The sequence below is a fragment of the Nicotiana tomentosiformis genome, chromosome 5 (assembly GCF_000390325.3).
Source record: "Nicotiana tomentosiformis chromosome 5, ASM39032v3, whole genome shotgun sequence".
Classification (NCBI taxonomy): domain Eukaryota; kingdom Viridiplantae; phylum Streptophyta; class Magnoliopsida; order Solanales; family Solanaceae; genus Nicotiana; species Nicotiana tomentosiformis.
Genome location: NC_090816.1, coordinates 136158769 through 136183548, shown reverse-complemented (window position 1 = coordinate 136183548; position 24780 = coordinate 136158769). Strand labels below are relative to the sequence as shown.

At 38.7% G+C, this 24780-nt stretch overlaps 1 protein-coding gene across 1 annotated transcript; it reads left to right on the top strand.

The window, feature by feature from the left end:
- The first annotated feature begins 5342 nt into the window (after positions 1–5342).
- On the top strand, positions 5343–9482 carry LOC104117580 (ubiquinol oxidase 4, chloroplastic/chromoplastic). Its single transcript, XM_009628646.3, has 9 exons — positions 5343–5689; positions 6362–6557; positions 6880–6973; positions 7133–7248; positions 7678–7786; positions 8238–8306; positions 8699–8770; positions 8857–8904; positions 9019–9482. Exons 1-9 carry the CDS (start codon positions 5514–5516, stop codon positions 9237–9239), a joined length of 1101 nt encoding a protein of 366 aa, XP_009626941.1. The 5' UTR covers positions 5343–5513; the 3' UTR covers positions 9240–9482.
- The last annotated feature ends 15298 nt before the right edge of the window (positions 9483–24780 follow it).

Sequence of the window (24780 nt, the reverse complement as noted above, 5' to 3'; positions counted from 1 at the left end):
TAATTTGTTCATTGAAAATACAACAAATATTCACATGCTCTTTACTCCAAAGACAATTTTGGAAAAAAAAAGTTAATTCATTCTTGATATCTAAAAAAATCAAATAGCGTGGATAAAAAAAAAAACTAAAAAATCAATTAAATTGAACCGAGTGTATGATCGAAGCTTATTACTTTAATGCTTTAGATACTTATTGGAAAAACATAGTATAATGAAAAGGTTGTAACGTTACAATCAAGAAGGCATGATATTGACAATGTGAATGCAGACAATATACTATCTCGTATTTTCTTCCAAAAACATATTTAAAATTTAAACTTTATTAGTTCATATTGACGATTCTATCATATTCTATCTAATTTAATGAGTTTAAAATTTAATATTTATATATATTTAATAATTTTTTAGACAAAAATACTGAGTAAAATTTATAGGCTAACCTAGCAAAGATGTCATCGTGTAACAGTAATAGATTTTGTATTTGTTTTTTCTTCTTCCAAGAGGCCGTACATGCTAGCTGATTTTTTAAATCATAAACTGAGGGTTGATCTCAATGAAAAATAAATTCTACTAATGTACAACATGTCGTACTGGCTATATATTAGTTTTATAATCTAGTCATGTTTTTTATGAAATTAAAACTTTTAAAATGTTAAGCCCTCTAATGCATATCACCTTAATTAAACTGCAATGAGTTCCTAAGTCCTAACTAGAATCGCAGTATATAACTCAAATGATCCAAATTCCAATGATTAAAAAATTGGAATGATATAATGTTCGAAAACTTTAGAAGATACCAACTTAGGCCATATGGAATCAATGTAAAGCTAGCAAAGTGGAGCGCTTAAAGCCTTGAATTGGAACCGTTTGATGAATTCAGAATTTAAATTTTATGGATTCAGTCTTTAAGATTTTTAGTATTGAACTCATTATATATTTAAAGTTATGGGTTCAAATCTACTATTTATTATATTTTTAATAAATTTTTACACATAAATTTATGTTTCGCGTCAAAAATTATGGGTTCAGTTGAACATGTTAGTTATATGATACATACGCCCCCTATATATGGACTCTAAATTAGTATTGTCATTTCCAGTGACATAAAGTTTGTGTCATTTCTTTGTCTATATGAATACCTCATCAATGTTTTTCAGCGGTGACAAGAACTAGTTAAATTTTGACCCGAAAACAAAAAACAATAAGCACTAGTTAAAGGTTATATTTTGATGAACCGACTAACCGTAGCCGTAACCAATTATTATGGTGGGATGAATAGAATCCTTCTACAGTTAATCAAAAGTTTCAGGTTCTAGCTCTAAAAGTGAAAAAATTCTTTTAATGAGCTTTATGTTGAGCAAATCCGCAATACAAGTATCAAATACAGACGGAAAATTTAAAAAAAGAAAGGGACTAAGCGATGGACGATCAATAGCCTATCGAACTTATAGTTGTCAATACATACACGTATCCGTCGCCTCAACATTTATCACATTTATGATTTACCTATCACACAATAAGTTGACAATCTTTATGATTTTCAACATTATATATCCTTGTAAAAGTAATAATCACTTAAAAATATACAACTTATTCGCAATACGGTCGAAATAGATTTCGCCATTTGCACGTCCGATCGAGTTCGAATGACGATCTATCCGAGTAAGATCCCGAAGGTGGAACAAACTAACCTCGAAATCGGGGGAGGGGGGCGATCCGTGTCGAGTTCGATATCATTATCAAGCTCGAATCCAAATCGAACCATGATGCAGAGTAGATCTATCATGCTTATAATCCAGAGACCAACCAACATTGACGTCGAATCAATTCGAGGACTCGAGCCAGGATCGGGCTCGAACCAAGATCAAGAGCTCGAGTCGAAATCAAGCTCAAACCAAAATCAAGGGCTCTAAGCAAGATCGAGCTCGCAGACAAAAACCGTTGCAATCCCACTAGAGAGAATCTTCGCAGAAATTGTGGAAAAGCTGACTTATCATGGGGCTCCCACTGAATGTTTATTTTATTATGCTTAGAGCCAAATCCCTCCACTATAAAAGGGCTTGGTTACCATTTCTGTAGGACAAGTTTTTCTGAGGCTTACATTGTAATAAAAACGCTATATTCTTCTACATTAAAGAATCGTTCTTTCAGATTTCTTAAATTGATTCTATTTGTTAAGTCATAAGATTCATTGTTCCTTACAACCTTATCTACTTCGCATTCTCTGCAATCCATATTTACATTTCTATTTATCCTTACAATTTATGTTAAGTTACGCCACATATCCTCGAACTACTTATAAATTCAACTCTATCCATTTTTCGGGTAAACAATGATATAAATAAACTCATACATAAAAGCCTAAATTAAATGGTAGTCTTAGAATGAAAGTAATTACCATTTTTGAAGAGTGACCACTACACCAAAAGAGGCTTTTTAGTGGCAATATATTTTGCTTTTAGCGGTAATAGTTATTGCTCCAAAAATATTTACCAACAATTAATTAAATGTCGACATGTACCAAGTATAATTTCCTCTTCTAATTCAAGGGCAAGATATTTACCAAAATAATACTAATATTCACGAAATTTTGGTGTCTGACGATAGAAAATAACTCTTAATATAATTTATAAGCAATATCGGATTTAACTTCTTAATTACCGGTTCAACATAATTCAGTATTTGGTGTAATTATCTAAATGTCTTAGGAGTAATAAACTTTTTCTTAGTTTATCCTTGGGAAGCTTCACAAAACAAGTTGCGTGCTGTCAACTTCAACTTCAACTTCAACTTTTGCTTTTCTTTTTCTTCTTATTGACTTATTAGTTGCATCCAACATGAAGACAGAAGGGTGTGTTTGGTACGAAGTAAAATGTTTTTCACGGAACAGGTTTTTCTAGAAAATATTTTCATGAAAAATGATTGGTTTTATTACTTATTTTTTCTTGTTTGGTTGGTGAATGAAATTTTTTTTTCCGAAAAATATTTTCTATTGTTTGGTTAAAGAGTAGAAATTTTATTTTTAGAAAAATAAATTTTTATGCCCCCTTTCCCCAAGTCCCTATGTTTCATGTGCTCTCCCCCTCCCCTCCCCCCAAATACCTAACATTTTCATGACTATTTTATTCAAGAATTTAATTATTCTTCTAAAAATTCACATAAACACAAGGAACGAATGTGGTATTATACCTTTTTACGCAAAAACAACGTTGAAATTTGTGCTTCATAACTAAAAAAATAAACCTTTTTTTGGTTGAAAAAGAAAGTACTATTTGTACAACATGAAAATAAAGTACTCATTTGTTAAAATAAAAAAAATATTTTTTACTACATCATTTTGTTTAGATGAAAGAAAATATTTTTTCTATATCATGAAAAGAAAGTATTTTTTTTGTTAAAATGAAAAAAAAACTTTTCTATTTCGTGAAAAGAAAATACTCATTTGTACTAGAATATTCCCCTTTTAATACCCTATTCTAACAAATTAATCGTTACAAGTCTTATCACTAGTAGTCGATCTCGACCTCGACCCTTGTTGAGATGTTGACCGCGATCTCTATTGATGTCTCGACCACGGCTCATGTCGATACCTCGGCTATTAATCTCGCTATGTCTTGGGTGAGCTCGACCGATGACGTTCTTTAATACCATTTTATGCTAAATATTCCAAAGGGACCTATTCATATCAAAATACAAAAGTTCATACCGGAATTTCATTACTTTATTCCTTGAACCCTAAAACGGAGACATTCAAATCACTGAACTTTAAGCACAGGACTCTGGTTTACCATTGCTTGACCATTAATTTTGACAAGCCCACTCTTTTTTTTTCCTTTTCGACTTGACAAGCCACTTGACCTCACTCTTTTAGTTTGGAAACCCAATCGTCAAGTTAGTGGACCTCGTTTTATTTTTATAAGCCCACTGGTGAAGTACACCCAGGTCTCATTTGTTTTTTTAAGATTAAGTCGTCTGAATCTGAATACATATCTAAATATCAAGACGTGGATCAAGATTAAGATATTTGAATCTGAATACACATCTGAATATTAAGATGTGTTTGAAGATCTGAATACTAAATGATTAAGACTGTTTGTTTTTTAAATATCTGAATATATAGAATTTCTCTTTATTTAAAAATTAATAAACATAAATTCAAATAAAATACTAATTAATCTAATATTCTATCAATAATATATATATATAGTATGGTATGGTAGTTAGTGGTGGTGATGGCTAATGAATGTGCTTATGAGTGCCAACTAGAGGCGGTGGTGATTTTGGTTGATGGTGGTGGTTCTGGGCAGTAGCTAGTGGTGATTGGTAGCGATAGCGATTATTATAAATTTATGAGCTGCTAATTTGAAATTAAGGACCAAGTGTCATGAATTTCTAAACTGCTAATTTGAAATTCAGGACTAAGTATCATGAATTTATGAGCTGTTAATTTGAAATTAAGGACCAAGTGTCCTGAATTTCTAAACTGCTAATTTGAAATGCAAGACTAAGTGTCCTGAATTTCTGAACTGCTAATTCAAAATTCAGAACATAAGATTCGGATTTCTAGACACAATCTTCGAACTTTATGACACGATGTCTTGAAATTTGAACGAATTGACTAATCTTTAAATATATTATAAACTGTGAATATATTTTAAATAACATGCTTAAAAGTGACTACCTAGTTTCATTTCCATCCTACATTTTGACAAGCCGACTAGTCCTAACTTTCTGATAATCCATCAAAATTTCCGGATTATCACACAAACCTTCCTTTTGCTGCCCAACCAAAACAACATACTGAACCAAAATTACAGAAAATGGCAATTGCAGTCCAAGCCCACTAAATAGAAAACTAACAACTTTTCCAACTCCTGAATTTTCTTTTCCTTACCTTCCCTCGCCAAATTATAACACGAATTTGTACTAAAATTTTAACAATTCATCAGAATTTTTGTAAGTCAATTCTTAGCTCAGAATTTTTGTAGTCAACTTCTGATAATCCATCTAAATTTGCGGCCAAGATCTAACCAGTAAGTTATTTTACAAAATTTATTTAAACGGATAAAACTTAAACCACGGCACAAAAATAGTTTATTTTTGCAAATCACCCCCAAAAATATATTGAACCAATATTAGGGCAAGTGCACAAATAGCTATTCTCAGGATGCTATTTAGAGATTAGCCCGTACTTAAACTGAAAAATTAAAATTCAGTATATACTGACTAATTTCTAAATAGTATTCCTTTAAAGTAGCTATTTGTTGTCATTTTTACACCAATATTACAGAAAATGAAAATCGTATTCTTAAAAATATCTATTTTGCAAAAAACGACAAAATGTTTTGATACTTTTCAAAACCATCCCTAACTTTTCCAATTCCATTGCACTTTGTCCATTTTCCAGTTTGACACAGCTATTGGTTTCTCAGAAAAACTAACGACTTTCCTTACCTTCCCTGACCGACTTAAAAAAGTATTAGGTCGATTTACTGGGAAGGCAAGGTTCAACAATGGCTATTTCTCTTTCAGCTATGGCTTTTGGAACCTCAGTTCCTTCATTTTCTTATTTCAAAGCAAGAAATCTTGAAAACCCATCATTTTTATGCATTTCTCAGACCCCTTTTTGTTTCAATTCTCTTTTTTCACTTCAAAATTCTTATGGGTCTTCACAACGTCCCCTCTCAAGGTAAACCATACTACAAAGTTCTTGTCTTTATTTAAATTTAGCTGAAAAAAATGAACTTTACCCATCTTTCTTGTTATTTGGTATTGGCAATTGGGGAAAAAGAAGGAAATAGAGAATAGTAAAATTTGATATTCTGTTGGATCTTTTCCATTTCTAGAGGATGATTTAGCATGTATTTTAATCAGTTTGTCTTTATCACTATTAAGTTGAGAGTTAGGTGTTTACCAGCAAAAACAATTGAAGTTTGGGCCTTGCAAAAGCTTAGTAGTAACTGATATTTTCTCTAATTTACATTGTTGTGTATTTATATCTCAAGTGTTAAATTGTCTATTAATATCAGAAATGAAATGGATATAATGGTATGAGTTGAGCTTAAATGGTGATATGGTCAGTGAGGATTCATATAGCTGATTCCAACGTGTTCTGGGATGAAGCATAGTTGTTGTTGTATCGGAATGAATTGGATCCAAATAGAGCAGAACGACTATAGTGGATTCATATAGCTAACCCAACCTAATACTGGGTCGACTGTCGAGGCATAGTTGGTTGATTGGTTGCTTTGCGGTTCATATTGTAGAGAATTTGCTGGTTGATTGATGTTTTGGTTGAACTTTAGTAGAAAAGAAAGGTTGATTTGTTTAAGTTGTCTTTTGGTTGTTCAATTGTATGCAGGAAATCATGTAGGGTTCGAGCAACGTTGTTACAAGAGAATGAAGAGGAAGTGGTTGTGGAGAAATCTTTTGCCCCTAAGAGTTTTCCGAGCAAAGTGGGAGGGGGAAGTAATGGAGAGCCACCAGATGATTCATCCCCTAATGGTTTGGAGAAATGGGTTGTAAAGGTTGAGCAGTCTATAAATATCTTTCTCACGGTAGGTATTGCATTTTCTGAATCTTCCTTAGTATCATATTTCATGAAAACTATGTATTTCAGTTCTGAGTAGCTTTTGTGATTTAGTCCTGAGTAGCTTTTGTACTTTCCAATTGGCTAAGAATTTGTCTGATTGTGATCAAATTATAACAACAACAACAAACTCAGTGATTTCCCACAGTGGGGTCTGAGGAGGGTAAGATGTATGCAGCCGTACCCCTGCCCTGGAAGGGCAGAGAGGCTGTTTCCGATAGACCCTCAGCTGGAGAACGGATGAAAAAAGTAATGGCATTGTGATCAAATTATGCTTCTGATAATTTCAGGATTCGGTGATAAAGATTCTTGACACTTTGTATCACGACCGAAACTATGCAAGATTTTTCGTGCTGGAAACAATTGCGAGAGTTCCTTATTTTGGTAAATACTACGTTTCACGCTGCTGATTCTTTTGTAGTACTAGACCACTTTTGGCACATCCGTCTGAATTTAGGAATACTTTAATTCTACTATTTTCTTTAGGCTTGAACATATGGTGTGCACTGTACTGACATGTGGATTATAATGTATTCATGACAGCATTTATATCTGTTCTTCACATGTATGAGAGCTTTGGTTGGTGGAGAAGAGCAGATTATCTGAAGGTGCATTTTGCTGAGAGCTGGAATGAGATGCACCATTTACTCATTATGGAAGTAATGCTCTTGCTTCTAACTTCTTGTTTTCCTTCCAACAAACACCCAAGTTTATTTTTCCTCTCTTCCTTCTAATGTACTACTACTGATAAGCATCTGTCTGCCAAAGTTGTTAAGTGCTTCTACGTATATTTGTTCATAAATAAGCATGGTTTGTTCAGCAAGTTTTACGATATGAAGGGATCGATCTTACATTTTCTCCACGTGCTAATTTAAACTTTTTGTTGGAGAAATGTATTATTTCATATAATGTACCTATATAGTGAAAGAATCTAAGTGAAAACTTTCTTTTGAATGGGATCTTCTGAATATTTCATGCATTAAAGTAATGAACCAACTTATTGTGCGTCACAAAGCCTTATTTACTTGAATTGAAAATAATTCATTGTTATATTTATCTGTCCTGAAATAATTGTTGTTCAACTGCAGGAATTAGGAGGAAATGCCTGGTGGTTTGACCGATTCCTTGCACAACATGTTGCAGTATTCTATTATTTCATGACAGTCTTGATGTATGCTTTGAGCCCAAGAATGGCATGTGAGTTGTAATATTAGGATCTAACGTTCAGGTCTCTAGAGCTTTTCTTTATCTCCTTTCAGTTTTTCGTAGCTCTTTATTGTTTAAAAGAGTATGGTTCTAGATGTCTATAATATCGGGAATGTTCATCATTATCTTATAGACCAATTTTAATATTTCAAGGAAAAGTGTTATAGCATTTTTACCTCATCAAAAAATATGTAGCATCTTTTACCTATCTTGCTTCTTTGCAGAATTGGGAGATGAAAGCACTGTTTCTGACATTTTTGTCATGCACGTCTTCTTTGTTTAGCATTAAGTTTTATGATTTATTTCCCTGAAAGTGACACTGGCGATTGTTCATGATTTTATGTTTGATATGGCTCTTTATGGAGTGATTAGTGCCTTTTCATGTATGGACCATTATCAAGGCGAATACTGATAAAGTTTGGTGATGCTTCAATTCTTGTAGATCATTTCTCTGAATGTGTGGAGAACCACGCATACGAGACTTACGATAAATTCATCAAGGAGCAAGGAGGTATTATTTTACAAACAGTTGCATATTTTGAACAGCCTAAGCCGAGGGTCTACGGAAACAGCCTCTCTGCCTTCTTGAAGGTAGGGGTAAGGTCTGCGTACACACTACCCTCCCCAGACCCCACTTTTGGGATTACACCGGGTCTGTTGTTGTTGCATATTTTGAACAGCAAAGTGGAATAGCCAGAATTTGAAGTGGTAGTTTCCTTTAATTTGCTCGACTCTTTCTCAAGGATAGCGCTATGTTTGAAAAGGAACAAGGACCTCGGGGAAGAGGGAATATGGAAGAATATGCATATATTTCTAGTCAATTCCTTTTCTGGGATAGCTTAATGCTATTAGATTCTTAACCTCAAAATGGTATAGTAATATTCAGTGTTAATGCTTCTGCAGAGGAATTGAAGAAATTGCCCGCACCAAAGATTGCCGTGAGCTACTACACGGGAGGTGACTTGTACTTGTTTGGTGAGTGTTACAGTGATCCTTAAATACACTTTTTGACCAAGTGTCCATCTGGTACAGTAATCTAAACCATTTTGTTATTGCATCAGATGAGTTTCAGACTTCGCGAGAGCCTAATACCCGAAGACCAAAAATAGGTAAAACACACATCAATAATACTATGTTTATCCGGAGAAGAACAGCTGCAGCGTTACCTTTAGTAAATCATTTTAGACAATACAAATCTGATTGAACTCATGTCTTCTGTTCAGATAATCTGTATGACGTATTCATGAACATTAGAGATGATGAAGCAGAGCATTGTAAGACAATGAAAGCCTGTCAAACGCATGGGAGCCTTCGCTCTCCGCACACAGATCCATTTCCTGAGTCTGAAGATGATTCAGGGTGTCCCGTGCCTCAGGCTGATTGTGTAGGTATCGTGGATTGTATAAAGAAATCTGTCGCCGATCCTCAAGTCATTAGAAAGTAGGGAAAGAAAAATGACAACCAACTACACTATACTTGTATATACTAGTATAAGCCATACAAAGATATAGATCCATGTTGTATCTTTTTGTCTGAGGTAGAGCATGTCAAATTGCCCAAAGATGGGTAAGCACTTGGTTGTTTTCTCCTTTGAAAAGTATGTACTGAATATATTACATGTAATCTTTTGGAAAGTTTCAACAATTTAGTCTTTACTTGGAATGTCAACCTCCAGATGATTTGTACACTGATCAAGTATTTAGTACTAGTTTTCTTTTATGTTTATCTGACAAGGATGATCTATAATACAAGAGCAGAATGTGTTACCTCCATGAACTGGTTATACACACACATCACATACACACATATAGACATACAACATGCCAGTCGCAACGGCGGAGGCAGGATTTCCGCTAAAGGGGTTCAAAAAAGAAAAAATTAAAAATTTTACAAAGATTGGCCAGTGTAAATTGAACCAGCAACCTCACTGAGGTTTTGTACCCCCTTGGCCACTAAGTTATGCGTTTGGGCTATTTTAAGGGGATTTAAAATATAATATATAAAGACACAAGACAGATTTTGCCTCATATGTATAGTGCAATTTTCCGGCCAAGGGGGTTCGAACTCCCTAAATCCGCCCCCTAGTCGGTCGGTCGCCCTTTAGCCCGTGATAAGCTTAGCTATGGACTTGATGTACACCATCATGTCGAGACTCTCTTTCAAAGTGAGATACCGGCTTTCACGAGGGAATGAAATTATGCTACTCACTCCTTGCAGAAAATGGAGATATGAATTGATATATTTATTGAATTTGTTGAGACGAGGCATGAAAATGCAGTTTCTGCCTTGAACTGAACTATAATTCCAGGAAAATTTGGTGTACATTATAAAATAATTTTAGAGCCCGTTTGGACATAAGAATTTTTTCACTTTTTTCGATTTTATTTTTTCGAAATCAGTGTTTGGCCATAAAATTTTCTATTTTCACTTGAAGATGAATTTTAGAATTTTTCGAAAATTTGAAAAACTCCCAAAAAGCTATTTTTCAAAATTTTCACTCAGATTACTCACAAAACTTCAAAAACAACCCAAAATTATATTCAGTCCAAACACAACTCTAATTTTCAAATATCATTTTCACTTGAAATTTTTTTTCCACTTTTTTTTTTTTTATGGAATTTTACAATTCTTATGTCCAAACGCCCACTTAGATTCAAACCAATAATTGGTCATCTCGAAGAGTATATGCGTCTTGGTATTACACAACTAAGATCTGATTATGTAAATACATATTATATATGACACGATATCAGGTTAGCTTGCTCGTACTTTAACTAATTCACCGATTACTTGCTATCTTCGACAAATACTAACACACATTGTATGGAAGGAAGATGTTTCCTAGTTTTAGAGAGAGTGTAGCTCAAAAAGTCTAAAGATTGGATCCTTGTATTCCATGTTATTGGATTCAATAATATCTTCTTCACTGATATTGTCAGGTCATGAGTAAATGTACTTAATGGTTGCTTTAAAGACACATATGTAAGCCTAAAAAGTTGAGTCCAGAAAAGGTATTTTATTTTTTTCTCTTTATTTTTCCAATATTTTATTGGTGGGGTACATTGAATATACTGTTAATATTCTGATTTCTGACTATATTTAGTTCATGCACTGCAACAATAGGTTTGTTGGCCATGTTACACGACCCATATCATTTCTGTTCTTTATTCGTCCACGTTTATTACCTACTAGTTCCGAGAATTGAATAAAGGATCAGCCAATCATTTATACCAATGGTTTTTCCATTTAAATTCTTGGAATTAGAATTTAGTGAATTTTAATTTAAACTATCAATATATTTTAATACTCCATACATAACAGTTAATTTACTTTATTTACCAAGTTAGTAATCTCACTTTTTATAAACTAATATAAGTAAAGTCATCTATACAAACATATTTATCCTAATTGTCTCTTTTTCTCAAAGGTAGAGCATATCTAATCGTCATTGTATGCGTCAAAATCTGCCACAGAATATTTGAGATAAGATAACGCTAAAGAAAAAATTCTCGAGCCGTCGTTAGTCGAGGTAGATCAGGAAGCAGCGAGACTCATAGTCGAAGAGTCGACGAGAGTCGTGGTCGAGATGTCAATAATGGTCGAGGTCGAGCACCGTTGATGAAGCTGTAACAACTAGTTTTCGAAAAAGGATATTAAAAAGAATATTCTAGTGGATATTCTATGCACTTGTACTATTAGAGTTTACTAGGAAAATGTCTCATATATATAGAAAAAGAGACAATGATATGAGGCATATGATATTCATTTGTAAGAACAGAATTTGACAAAAGATTCTCTCTCTCTCTCTCTCTCTCTTACTAAGATACAAACACTACCTTTTCCTCAAGATTCTTGTCTATATTATTTCATACTTTTCCATCAGATCCGGAAAGAATTCGAACATTCAAAGATTTATCTGTCACTCATCATTGTTAGGAGTAACAACCATGTAGCTCATCCTTCCTTGAGTGAATCGCTCTTCCGATCTACTTAAATGCCATTTATTTGTCATTCATTGTTATTAAATGCTATATTATAGCTCATACTTTTTGGAATAGTCATTGCATATTGTTATCACTTTTCTACCAGATCTATTCTATGCTAATCACGCTTTCGAAAGTCACATCTAGAAATATTATTATTAACTAGGTTTAACCTATTATTACATAAATTTAATTATTTGAACCAAGAGTTATATTTTTTGGTCAAACAATTTGGCGCCGTCTATGGGAATTTCTTAGTTAAAGCTTTTAGTTTCTTCTAGATTTACAACTATCACGAGTCAGTGACGTAAAAAAACAAGCAAAAACGATATCTCCTTTCTTTGTGTGCACAAATCCCAACATGGCAGGTAACCGAAAAGAAAGGACGAGAATAATAAATGACCTCCCAACCAACCTCATGCATGTCATCAACAAAACATGTGAAACGACAGACAAAGGCGTGACGCCCAGTGCCTCCCCTAGGCGAGATGGGTCACTGCTTCCTCACTGTAGCATCACAAAATCTCTTGGTAAGGGAGCCTCCACATCTGTGAGGGAAGAAACGCCCCCAACTGTAAAAAAAAAAAAAAAAACTCCTCAAAGCATGGCTAATTGACACGCTAACCAGTGTCCTCAACAAGCCCGCTCGGGACACGACTATAGAAAACGCAAGGACATACACGATACGGTAAGCGGACGAGCAATGCAACCAGCCTCTTCCCCCAATGACAGGTATTACTCACAATGTCTTTGGTAGTGCAGGTGACAACGCCCTTACAACCATTCTGAAAATGATGGAAGAAGTGGAGAATGAGAACAAGACACTCTGAGATCAAATGAAATAACACCAGGAAAGGATCGACAAAATACCGAGCACCCCCAAGCTGTGGCCGAAGAGGGATGCCAGCCGGTTCGTCGAACAACCGTACAGTAATGACGCAGCCCCGTATGCTATACCAAAAACCTTTAAAATGCCACCCTACCTCAGGATATATGACGGCACAACCGACCCTGAAGATCATGTGACTATGTCACCGCCGTAAAAGGCAACGACCTCACCAAAGAACATGTGTATTCCATCTTGCCGAAGAAGTTCAGCGAAACCCTCACATGAGGGGCATTAACCTGGCATTCGCAACTACCAGCACGCTCCATTGAAACCTTTGAAGAAATGATCGACAAGTTCGTAACGGCCCACGCCAGAGCCAAGAAGGCCGAGGCAAGAGTAAATAACATATTTGCTATTAAAGTCTCTGGGAGAGGGACTAAGGGACTTCCTCGCTCGGTTCAACAGGGTAAGGATGACTTTGCCAAACGTATCCGAAGGGATGACGGTCGCAACTTTTCAGAACGAGCTGAGTAGGGATGGTTCGAGAGCAACTAGGAAACCATTGAGTCGGTTGATGAAGTACCCCCAACCACTTGGGACAAAATCCACAATGCTTATTGTACCGAGGACCGTGTAGATAAAGACAACCTCAACGGGCCAACCCAAAGACTGACCTCGGTAGAAGCCGAACAAGAAAGGATCGAAGAGACAACGCCAGAAGAGATCATCCAACCCCGCGACCTAACAGGGAACGACATCAACCATATGACAGGGCGGTCGTTGCGCCCTCTCCCCACTATGAAGAGGGTCCATCCAGACCAAGGATGGGAACTCATCGGAACGACCGAGATATGCCTCCTCTATTATTTGCTCATAATTTTTGTGTGTCACTTATAGAGATAGTCTACGCACTGGAGAAACTCAGACCAAAAGTGAAGTGGCCGCCGACGATGAGATCGGACCCGAACACCAGAAAGTCTTACGCCCTCTGTGAGTTCCATAGGGAACGAGGACACAAAACTGAGGATTGCATCGCCCTTAGACCAGAAGTCGTAAACATGTTACGGCAAGGTCATCTCAAAGAGTTGCTGAGCGACAGGGGAAGAACTAACTTTGCCAGAGGACGCAAACATCGAGGGCCGCCAAAACTACCCTCACGAGCTCGAACCATCAATATGATCATCGGCGGCACCGATGACGTTTCCATCAACAGCGTGAAGTTCACCACTACCCACAAACTCAAGAGATCAATCACCCGCGAGCGGTACGACGAACTCGAAGAAAGTATCATCTTCGATAAGTCGGACGCCGATGGTTTGTCCTTTCCTCATAACAATGCCCTCATTATTATTTTACATATTTTTGATACTGATATTAAATGCATTATGATAAATTACGGGAGCGTCACGTGCATTATCCATCCCCGAGTGCTCACCCAAATGAGACTCGAAGACAAGATAGTGTCGCACTGCATCACGCTAAGTGGTTTTAACAATGCAGTTGAGCAGACATCCGGAGAAATCACACTCCCAGTGTTGGCCGGAAACGTGACTCTGGAAATGACATTTCACATAATGGACCAAGACACTGCGTACAACGCCATAGTGGGACGACCGTGGATACACCCCATGAAGGTCATCCCCTCCGGCTTATACCAAGTCGTCAAATTTCCAACTCCATGGGGAGTGTTTAGCATGCGAGGAGAGCAGCGTACGTCCCAGGAGTGCTACTGCATTACTTTAGATAGCACGACCACTCAACAAATGAAGGACAAGGAAAAAGAGGCATAGCAATCAACAGGGTCAAGGTCAAGGCATGACAAGATCAAGGAAGGCATCAAAGAGCCTGACACAGTCGAAGACGAAGGATAGACCATAGAAGACCTCGACCCCATTCAATTAGATCCCTGTGACCATAGCAAAAAGTCCTATATCGGTTGCAAACTCCAGGACCCAGGTAAATTCAATCAATTCTTAAAAGCTAATGTGAATTTGTTTTCTTTCAGCCATGCAGATATCTAGGGCATCCCAAAGGAAATCTCCACGCGCAAATTAAATGTCGACCCCTTCCACCCCCCGGTGAGGCAGGTCAAACATAAATTCAACTCCGCAATCCACGACGCAGTAAGCGGGGAAGTGGTGGAAAACAGTTCCATAAGGGAGTCGAAGTACCCTAAGTGAGTCGCCAACGTAGTAATGGTTAAAAAGAAGAATGTGAAATGGTGGATGTGCGTGGACTTCACAGACTTGAACAAATCATGTCCAAAGGACTAGTTCCCATTGCCTCACATCAACCAACTCATCGACGCAATGGCCGGGCATGAGCTGCTAAGTTTCTTGGACGATTACTCAAGCTATAATCAAATCCTCATGGAAGAGGAAGATCAGGAAAAAACCACGTTCATCACCCACCAAGGAACGTACTGCTACAGGGTCATGCCCTTCGGACTAAAGAATGTAGGGGCGACTTATCAAAGGTTGGTGACAATGATGTTCAAGGATCAACTCGGTAAGACAATGGAAGTATATATAGATGACTTATTGGTCAAGTCCAAAAGGGGAGAAGATCACATCGATCACTTGAAAGAAACTTTTGACATACTCAGACGATACAGAATGAAACTCAACCTGGAGAAGTGTGCGTTCGGTGTGGCCTCGGGAAACTTTCTAGGTTTCCTTGTATCACATCGAGGGATCGAGGTCAACCCTAACCAAATCAAATCCATTGAGGGGATACCCGAACTCCTGACCACCAAAAATCAGGTCAAACGGTTGACTGGCCGCATCGCCGCCCTATCAAGTTTCATCTTGCGGTCGTCATATAGGTGCCATAAATTCTTTGGCGTACTTAAGAAAGATAACGGCCTCCGATGGACTTCGGAGTGCGTCCAGGCTTTGATGGAACTAAAGGCATACCTGTCGCCGCCGCCCTTGCTTTCAAAACCTAAGTTGCGAGAGCATCTCCTCATTTATCTAGTTGTATCCGAGGTAGCCTTGAGCGCAATCCTAATTCGAGAAAACAAAGGTACACAACTTCCTATCTATTACATTAGCAAAACACTAGTCGATGCCGAGATGAGGTACCCGGACCTCAAGAAACTAGCCTTGGCCTTAGTTGTAGCTTCACGGAAGCTTACACCGTATTTCTAATGTCACCCATCCGGGTCGTCACAACTTTCCTCCTAAGAATCATTTTACATAAAACCGAGCTATCGGGAAGGCTGGCCAAATGGGTCATCGAGCTAAGCGAGCACGATATAACGTACCAGTCGCGAACGACGATAAAGTCATAAGTGTTCGCTGACTTCGTCGCCGACTTCAGCGCAAAAATAATGTCTGAAGTCGAAAAGGAAGCCGTCCAAACTTCCCCAAAACACAAGACCTCTGGGTCCTATACACCGACGACGCGTCTAATGCGTCGATGTCCGGATTGAGACTCGTACTAGAAGTCCGAACAGGCGAAGTAATTCGCCAGTCCATAAGATGCCCGGACATGACTAACAACGAGGCCGAGTATGAGGCCGTCATTGCAGGTTTGAGACTAGCGCTCAAGTATGAGGAAAAACGGTTAAAACTACGTTGTGATTCCCAGCTCGTAGTCAACCAAGTCACAGGGACTTTCCAAATCAAGAAACAAAGATTGCAAAAATACCATACCGAAATCTGCAAACCGCTATCCTAGTTCGATGAATGTTAGCTCGACCAAATTCCACGAGTACAGAACACCGAGGCAGATGGACTCGCTAAACTATCCGTATCCACCAAAAGCATCACAACAGGAGACAAAAACGTGGTCCATCTCCTCAACTCATCGCTAGACCAAGTCGAGGTAAAAACCATTAACTTAACTTGGGACTGGCACAATCGTATTATCGCATACTTGCAGGACGACACACTCTCAGGTGATAAAAAAGAAGACAAGAAACTGAGAATGCAGGCGGCCAGATACAGTATCCTCCATAACGAGTTGTACAAGAGAACTTATGGCGTCCCTTTAGCAAAGTGCCTGGGCCCAAACCAAACTCGGCGTGTCCTTGAAGAAATACACGAAAGCCATTGCGGGGCGCATTTCGGGAATCGAGCACTGGTCTGATGCCTCATACGGGGGGGATATAACTGGCCCACCATAAAAAAAGAAGCAGCAGATTTTGTGAAAAGATGCGAACAATGCCAGAGGGACACCCCAATGATTCACCAAGCGGGCGAACACCTCCACTCCGTCACCTCACCTTGGCCATTCATCAAATGGGGAATGGACATTATAGGCCCCCTCCCGGCATGACGAGGTAATGTACGATTCCTTTTGATTTTAAATGACTATTTATCTAAGTGGGTGGAAGCGAGAGCCTTCGTCCAAATACGGGAACAATAAGTAATCACCTTTATATGGAGAAATATCATATGCCAGTTTGGCCTTCCCAAAGAAATCAGTTGCGACAATTCACGGGAAAGAAAATCGTTGAAGTTTTCGAGAAATGACATATCAAAAGAATACTCTCAACCCTGTACCACCCCGCGGGCAATGGAAAAGCAAAGTCCTCCAACAAATCGATACTAAACATCATGAAAAAGAAGCTTGAGGACGCCAAAGAACTATGGTTGGAAGTCCTACCATAAGTATTGTAGGCATACCGAATAACTCCGAAAATGAGCACAGGAGAGACGCCATACTCTTTGGTCTACGGGACCGAGGCGGTAATACCAATCGAGGTCGGAGATCCCAGTCTAAGGTACTCCCATGAGAGCGGCACAAGCAATGATGAGGGACGAAGGCAGGAACTCAACGAAGTCGACGAACAAAGAGATATGGCTTATATAAGAATGATCGCCCAAAAACATCAAGCAGAGCGCTATTATAACAAGAAAGCAAAGGTCAGGCCGCTCAAAGTCAGGGACTACATACTGAAAGCTAAAACCCAAGCGAGCAAAGATCCCAGGGAATGTAAGCTAGGAACAAACTGGGACGGTCCGTACAAAATCACAGCAAAAGCGAATAATGGATCATTTCAACTAGACACAATGGAAGGAAAGCTACTACCAAACAACTAGAATATCAGCTACCTCAAATACTTCAACTTCTAAAAGAAAAAGTGTGCCCCAAGTCGTACTCTTTTTTCCTCACTTGAGTTTTGTTCCAGTTGGGTTTTCTTAAAGAGATTTTTAACGAGGCGACGAAGGGAACACTCCAAGTCAAAGTACGTGAAGGCGAGGCCTTGGTTACTATTATATTACTCGAGCTCTCACTACTCTCCAGATCGACCAATGAAGGGATTAGATAGACCGGAACTGGAACGCCAACCAACACCTAAAATATATAAATGTCTCCAAGTATGTAACAAATGCAAACTTACCAGCACACTTCTCTTAAATTCAGGTTATGTTCGACCCTGATCGAACTAACACCTACCGGCCCTCGGCCACGATTAAATTCAGGTTATGTTCGACCTCGCTCAAACTAACACCTACCGACCCTCGTCCATAATTAAATACAGGTTATGTTCAACCTTGCTCGAACTAATACCTACCGGCTCTCGGCCACGATTAAATTCAAGTTATGTTCGACCTCGCTCGAACTAACACCTACCGGCCCTCGGTCATAAGTAAACATAGGTTATGTTCGACCTAGTTCGAACTAATACCTATGGGCCCTTAGCCATAACTAAGTCTGGGTCGCGTTCGACCTCACTTGAACTAACAGACGGCCTTCGGCCACAACATTAAATGAAAAGTTATGTCCGACTTTGCTCGAACTAACAGCTGGCCCCCGGCCGCAACATTAAATGAAAAGTTATATTCGACTTCGCTCGAACTAACAGTCGGCCCTCGGCCGCAACGTTAAATGAAAAGTTATGTTTGACCTCGTTTGAATAAACACTACTGGCCCTCAGCCGCAATCTAAAGAAAGATCACAACCAAACAAGTCGACGACCTCGGCCACGTTCCGATGCACACGCAACAGAAGCAAAAAAAAACATATAAGTACAAAAAGCAAACCACAGGAAATGAAACATATGCAAAGAACAAATTTGGCATTTCATACTTAAAATATTTTTTACAAAGACTCATGAAGACGCTGCCAAAAATACACAAAAGCTTACAAAAAATAGAAAAAGAAAAGACTAATGAGCACCACCATCACGATTCTCTGCTCCGTCACCGCCTTGGCTAACAACGCCCTCGCCACCTTGGTCCCCCTCGCCACCGTCGCCTTCGCCCTCCGGGTATGCGGTATCGTACCATGCAAACTCCTCATGTCGATCCACACCTTCATCGTTACCGTCGCCGACCTCAGGTGTAGCAGGATCATACCCACAAGCAAGCCGGGTTTTACGGGCCTTCACACGAATTCCTTCAAGGGCCTCATCAGAAACAGACCCTGCCACATGCAGATCTCCAAAGGTATCTAACTGGGCCTCAACGTGAATCCACTCCTCATATAAGTCCCGAGGAACGTTGGGAAAGTCCGACATATGGGAAGAGGACGGATGTGCCAGCAATTCGGCCTTCTCGGCCTCCAAGGAAACCACTCGGTCCCCGACCCTTTCATCGAGTCGTTCTTCCTTGAGCCTGGCCGTCGCTAAGTCATTCTCTCGCTCAGAATGGAGAGTTCGAATCACCACCTCAAGGGACTCCGCCTTATTCAGAGCCTCTGACTACTCCGCCTCAGCTTTCTCCAACTCTCCCACTTTCTCGTCGATTTCTCCAGTAAGGACCTCCACCTGAAGCCGGCACTCCTCCAATTGCCTGCGCGGCTCTAAAGGTTGCCACATTGGGCCTCTACGGTTCTGCTGACTTCGAGCTCTTCTTCCCTACTTCTCAATGTCCCCTCAAGGACACTACACTTCTCGATGACTCTCGCCAGATCGTCATCCTTCTCCTTCAATTCATCATGAAGGGCTTGCAAGTTGTCGCCCTCACCAAACCGCCTGCGAAACCCACGGTACTTGCCGCGGTAATCGAAATATTTGCGTTTCAACCTCTCAAATATTTCCTTACGCTTCTCTTCCCTTCGGGCGCTTTCAATATCCAAAATCATGGTCTGCAGTTACAAAAAAGAAAAAGAAGGAAAGCAAAAATAAGAAGGCCCCTGCTAACAAAGGCAAAACACTAAACACAAAAAACAAACAAAAAGTCGAAGCCATAAAATACTCATCCTAAGAGCAAGGCCGGTTATGCTCTTCAACAAGGTAACATCGTCCAGCTCTTTGAGGTTTTCACTCTCTATGTCAGAGCAAAGAGGGCCGAGGGAAGGGACTACGTTCTCTGTATTCTTCAATAGATCACGATCCATGGGGATCGCAATGGTCCTCGTAGACCTCTACAACCTCACCTCGAGCTGGGTAAAACCTTCCTCTATCATCCTCAAGTCAGCAACATCAATGTCTGAACCCGTCTCACAGCCTTCTTCGGCAACGCCTTTCCCTCTCCCATCAGCCGGCAAAGAAGTATCATCAGTTGGCTGCGAAGTCGACGGCTCCTCTTGTCGGAAAGTGTTAGAAGCCCTAGTGGCCAGCCTTTCAGCTTCCGTCATCGCAGAACGAAGAGGCACACCCTCATCGGCCTCCACCAACCTCGGAATCTCAGACGTCGGCCCGACATCGTCTTCAATGACAATAGTTGTCATCTCACGAAATGTAAAATCACCCATCAAGTCCACCGATCTCTTCTTACGGGGCATCAAGTCCCCATCACATGGCAACGACTCCTCTTTCTCATCTATGAGACAGTGCAAAGGAGAAGCCGAAGGCTCCACGGCCGAAGTCTCCGCAGATAAAGAAGAAATTGATGCTGAAGCAGCAACGGGTGGGACCGAGGAGTGAGCAGAATTAGTCGCGGTCATAGAAGGGGCATGCGCCGAAGAGGCAACATCTTTCCTCTTACGGAACGTAGGTGCGGGAGCTCTCGACCTCCTCGAGGACCCCCTAGCTGAAATTAAGGGAAGTACAAAGGGATAAGAAAATCAGCCAAAACAAACCACAAAAGAGAAATAACTAACAGGACAAAGACGAGAGTAACTTACAAGTCGAGGGGGGAGCCGACCCAAACCTCTTGAAGAAGACCGGCCACTCACGAATCCCCGTGATATGAGGGAGGAGCCGACTGACCCAACTAGAAATGTTCTCGACCAAAGAAGGAGGCGAGGTCTTGACTGCGTAAGAAAAGAACGAGAGGTCAGAATCCACAACTAAGCAAAATAAACCAAGTACCTACATGCAAGGGAGTGAGGTGCTTACGAGTGCAATTCCAAGCTTCAGGGAAGCTGTCGACGTTGGCCACCACGTCCTCAGTTCTAACGAAGAAGAAGTTGAGCCAGAACTAACGATTAGCCTTGTCGTCCATCTTCACCACCACGCATTTGCCTCATCAGTGGCGAAGGTCCAGCATCGTCCCCCTATAAAAGCTGGGGGCTAATTAGTACATCCGGTGTCGAAGTGTGATCTCGACCCCGACTAATTCCGCGAACTTCGTAAGTATCCTCATGAGCTTGTAGACATACGACGCGAGTTGAGCCGGGCAAATACCGTAGAAGTGATAGAATTCCTCCGCCAGCGGGAGGAGTGGAAGAGTGTAGCCGACGTGAAAGGGATAGGCGTAGAATGCGCAATACCCAAGACAGTGGTACTACACCGCATCCCACACGACACGAATCAACTCGACGTGATCAGGAAGACCGTATTTCGCCTTGAGCTCTAACAAATCAGCCTCCTTCATCGCCGACTTAAAGGTCTCGGGTTCGGCTTCAGGCAATTTTGAGAAATCAGACCTGACATCGGGGTTACGAGGAACTATCTCTTCCATAGTCGGGAAGCATCCGTCTTCAACAACAGTGGGAACGTTCTCCGCATGAGGAGGAAGAAGAATCGCTAGAGGGACCGGGTCACTTCCCTCATTGGACCCAAAAGGTACGTTAGACATATTTTCAGCGAAAAAGAGGAAGGTATCAAACAACAGAGGGTTAAAAACATAAGAATCGCGAGAACAAAAGGAAAAGATGCATAACAATGGAAAAGGAAGAAGAAGATATACGGTTTCGATACAGGAAATCTGTAAAGTTTGGGATTACACCCTCACATCCCTATTTATAAGAATTCAGGCGTCAAAATCGAGAAATTGGCTCATCATTACCTGGCATCGGAATCAAAGCAGCAGGACCAATCAGGAGACCCACACAAAACGAGCGACGTATCGGGAATGCGCGTCATGATGATGCATGAGGTCGTGACGTCACCTTGATTCGTGGACAACACAACTCCAAAATTTGCGGCTCACGAAGGGCCACTTGCCAGCTCGCCTCAGTCATCACGACTCGATCAACTCGTCCAATTGTTTCGACCGCAATGAACAGAATCTACTCATCAAGCCCGTCTGAGGCCGACCTCAATAAGCGGAGGGACTAACTGTAAGAGTCAAAATCTGCCCTAAAATATTTAAGATAAGATAACGCTAAAGAAAGAATTCTCGAGTCGTCGTTAGTCGAGGTAGATCAGGTAGCAGCGAGACTCATAGTCGAAGAGTCGACGAGAGCCGTGGTCGAGAGGTCAATAATGGTCGAGGTCAAGCATCGTTGATGAAGCTGTAACAACTAGTTTTCGAACTAGGATATTAAAAAGAATTTTCTATTCGATATTTTCTGCACCTGTACTATTAGTGTTTACTAGAAAAAGTCTCATATATAAATAAAAAAAAAAAGACAATGACATGAGACATGTGATATTCATTTGAACCAAGAGTTATATTTTTTTTGGTCAAAGAGTAACCTCTTTTACAATTTCTCCTTTCAATAAATTTTTGTCGTAACTTGATCAAGTATTAATAAGTTTCTTCAACCTATTCGCAGATAAAGCTTTAATTATGAATAACTCAAAATACGTAATCTAACCGCCACCAGATTTGACCCTTTTTGTTCGGTATTGATTGATTCAAACAGATATTCTTCTTCTCGGAACTAACATTTTCTGGTTACGTGACAGTACTTTGCACCAGAAAGATGAACCAAAAGTAACTTATGAGAATCCATTGTCTTTTCCTTTGTTTCTTCCCGTCTTCTTTTGGTGGGTTCTTTTTTTGTTTTCACGTGGTATTCGATATTTAGGCGGCGTTAGGAGGTAGTTTTGATTGAAACTCGAAAAAATAATTTTTGAATTTGTGTTAAAAAGTAATTTTTAAAAATTAAAATTGTGTTTAGATATTTATTTAAAAAAATTAATATTTTGTAAGTGGAAGAAAACTTTTTACCAAAAAATTATTTTTTGGGGAACTTGAAAATTTTTAATTTTTTTTCCAAAACATGATCATATTTTATAAATAAATAATATTTTTTTAAAAAATTTTAAAAAATAAAGCCAAAATTGATGGCCCAATGAGAGCTTAAATTAGGGTTTTGACTAACTTGATTTTTTGTTGCGTAAAGCTTATTAAAAAGAAAAATGTTATTTATCAAAACTTTTTTCACACATAAAACTAGAATACAGAACCTCTAATTAAATATAAAAGAATATTATTCATCCCAGCGTATTCCTATGATAGTTGATGCACCAAATTAATCAATTCGTTTGTAGGCTACGTTAGCAGGCACCTTTTTTCAGGGATCTTACAAAAGAATCCAAAATGTAATGACAAGAAACAATAAAGAGAAAACAAAAGGAGAGAAATAAAAGTAGTTTTCTGACAAGTGAACAGAAAATCAATCAGCCAATCCCACATCTGATGTTGTGGATTAGTCACTAGCCACGGGGTGTTTATAAAAATCGAAAAAATCTAATCAAATCGAAAATCGAACCAAATCGATAAAAAAAATCGATACTTTTTAGGTTTGGTTTGATTTTGATTTTGAATTTTAAGAACCGATCAAAGTGGTTTGGTTTTGGTTTTAATCAAAAAATAACCGGAAAAAATCGAACAAAATCGACTATAGAAGTAGCTATTTAAATTTATTATTACACATATATACATATATATTTTTATATAAAGGTTCTAAAATTTTATGGTACATATTAGTCGTTTATATTTTTAGTCTAGTTTTTTACTATTATAATAATTTAATTCTTTGCCTTTACATTCTAGTTTGGTTGGTAGTTTTCTATTGCTAAGTACAAGAATTTATTTCATGTTAAAAATAATTAATTTTTAATTGAGTACTTAAATTATTCATCACTATTTGATTCAATTATCATCAATATATCTTGGTAAATAATAGATTTCTCAAGAGCAATTGGTTTGATAGTGTTACGTTGAAAATGTAGTCTCCGAGATATGTGTTTGGTGGTATATATCTCATATTTAAGAAAAAACCCGATAAATAACTGAAAAATCGAAAATCCGACCAAAACCGATAAAAATCCGACTTAATTGGTTTGGTTTGGTTCCAATATTTGAAGAACCGATTTACTTAGTTTGGTTTCTTTTTAGGAAAAAAGTGAAAATTAAATCTAATCTAATCTTTTTAAAGTAGGATTAACATTTTTAAGTCAATGGAAGTACACCACTGGTCCACTATCAGCCTTTATAATGACAACGTAACAAGGTTGAACATCAAAATTTTAACAAACTTTTTTAATTGTATTGAATTAAAAATGTGGGTTTGTCCGCAACATGTTGTCAACCAATGAATTTACAATAAAAGCTTATTTATTATTTATACCAATTCAATAAATATAAAATATGCCATTCATACACATTCATACTAACGTATTCATAGAGGCAGAGGCGTAGCCATATACAAAAAAGGTGGTGAGTTGAACAACCTTTGTCGGAAAAACTATATTTTGATATATATATATTAGTATATTAAATCTTGAATACCCTTAGCAAAATTAATGTCTTCGCTACTACTTAGAGGACTTCAGAAGAGAGTCTTGGAGCAACAGTAAATTTGTCTTTCGGTGACCTATAAGTCACGAGTTCGAGCCGTGGAAGCATCAATTAATATGTTAGACTTTCTACATAACACTCCTCGGGATGCAGTCCTTTTTCGAATCTTGTGTGAACACGAAATACCTTGTGTATCGGATTGCCTTTCACATAGGACTTTAATTGTTTTCCCTCTTTTTTCAGGGTCAAGTTTTAAGGACTCTCCTTTATTGCATTTACGTATAGTCCCATCTATGGTCTTGATAATTGATGTGAGAGAGGTTTGGCTAGAGATGCATTAAATTGTAATGTCGAACTCATTAT

Bases quoted from the DNA above. Each gene is read 5' to 3' on its own strand.
- LOC104117580 (XM_009628646.3), top strand. From the start codon at position 5,514: ATGGCTATTTCTCTTTCAGCTATGGCTTTTGGAACCTCAGTTCCTTCA. The intron at 6,558-6,879 runs GTAGGTATTGCA...TGATAATTTCAG, and splicing joins CTATAAATATCTTTCTCACG to GATTCGGTGATAAAGATTCT. The intron at 8,905-9,018 runs GTAAAACACACA...TCTTCTGTTCAG, and splicing joins TACCCGAAGACCAAAAATAG to ATAATCTGTATGACGTATTC.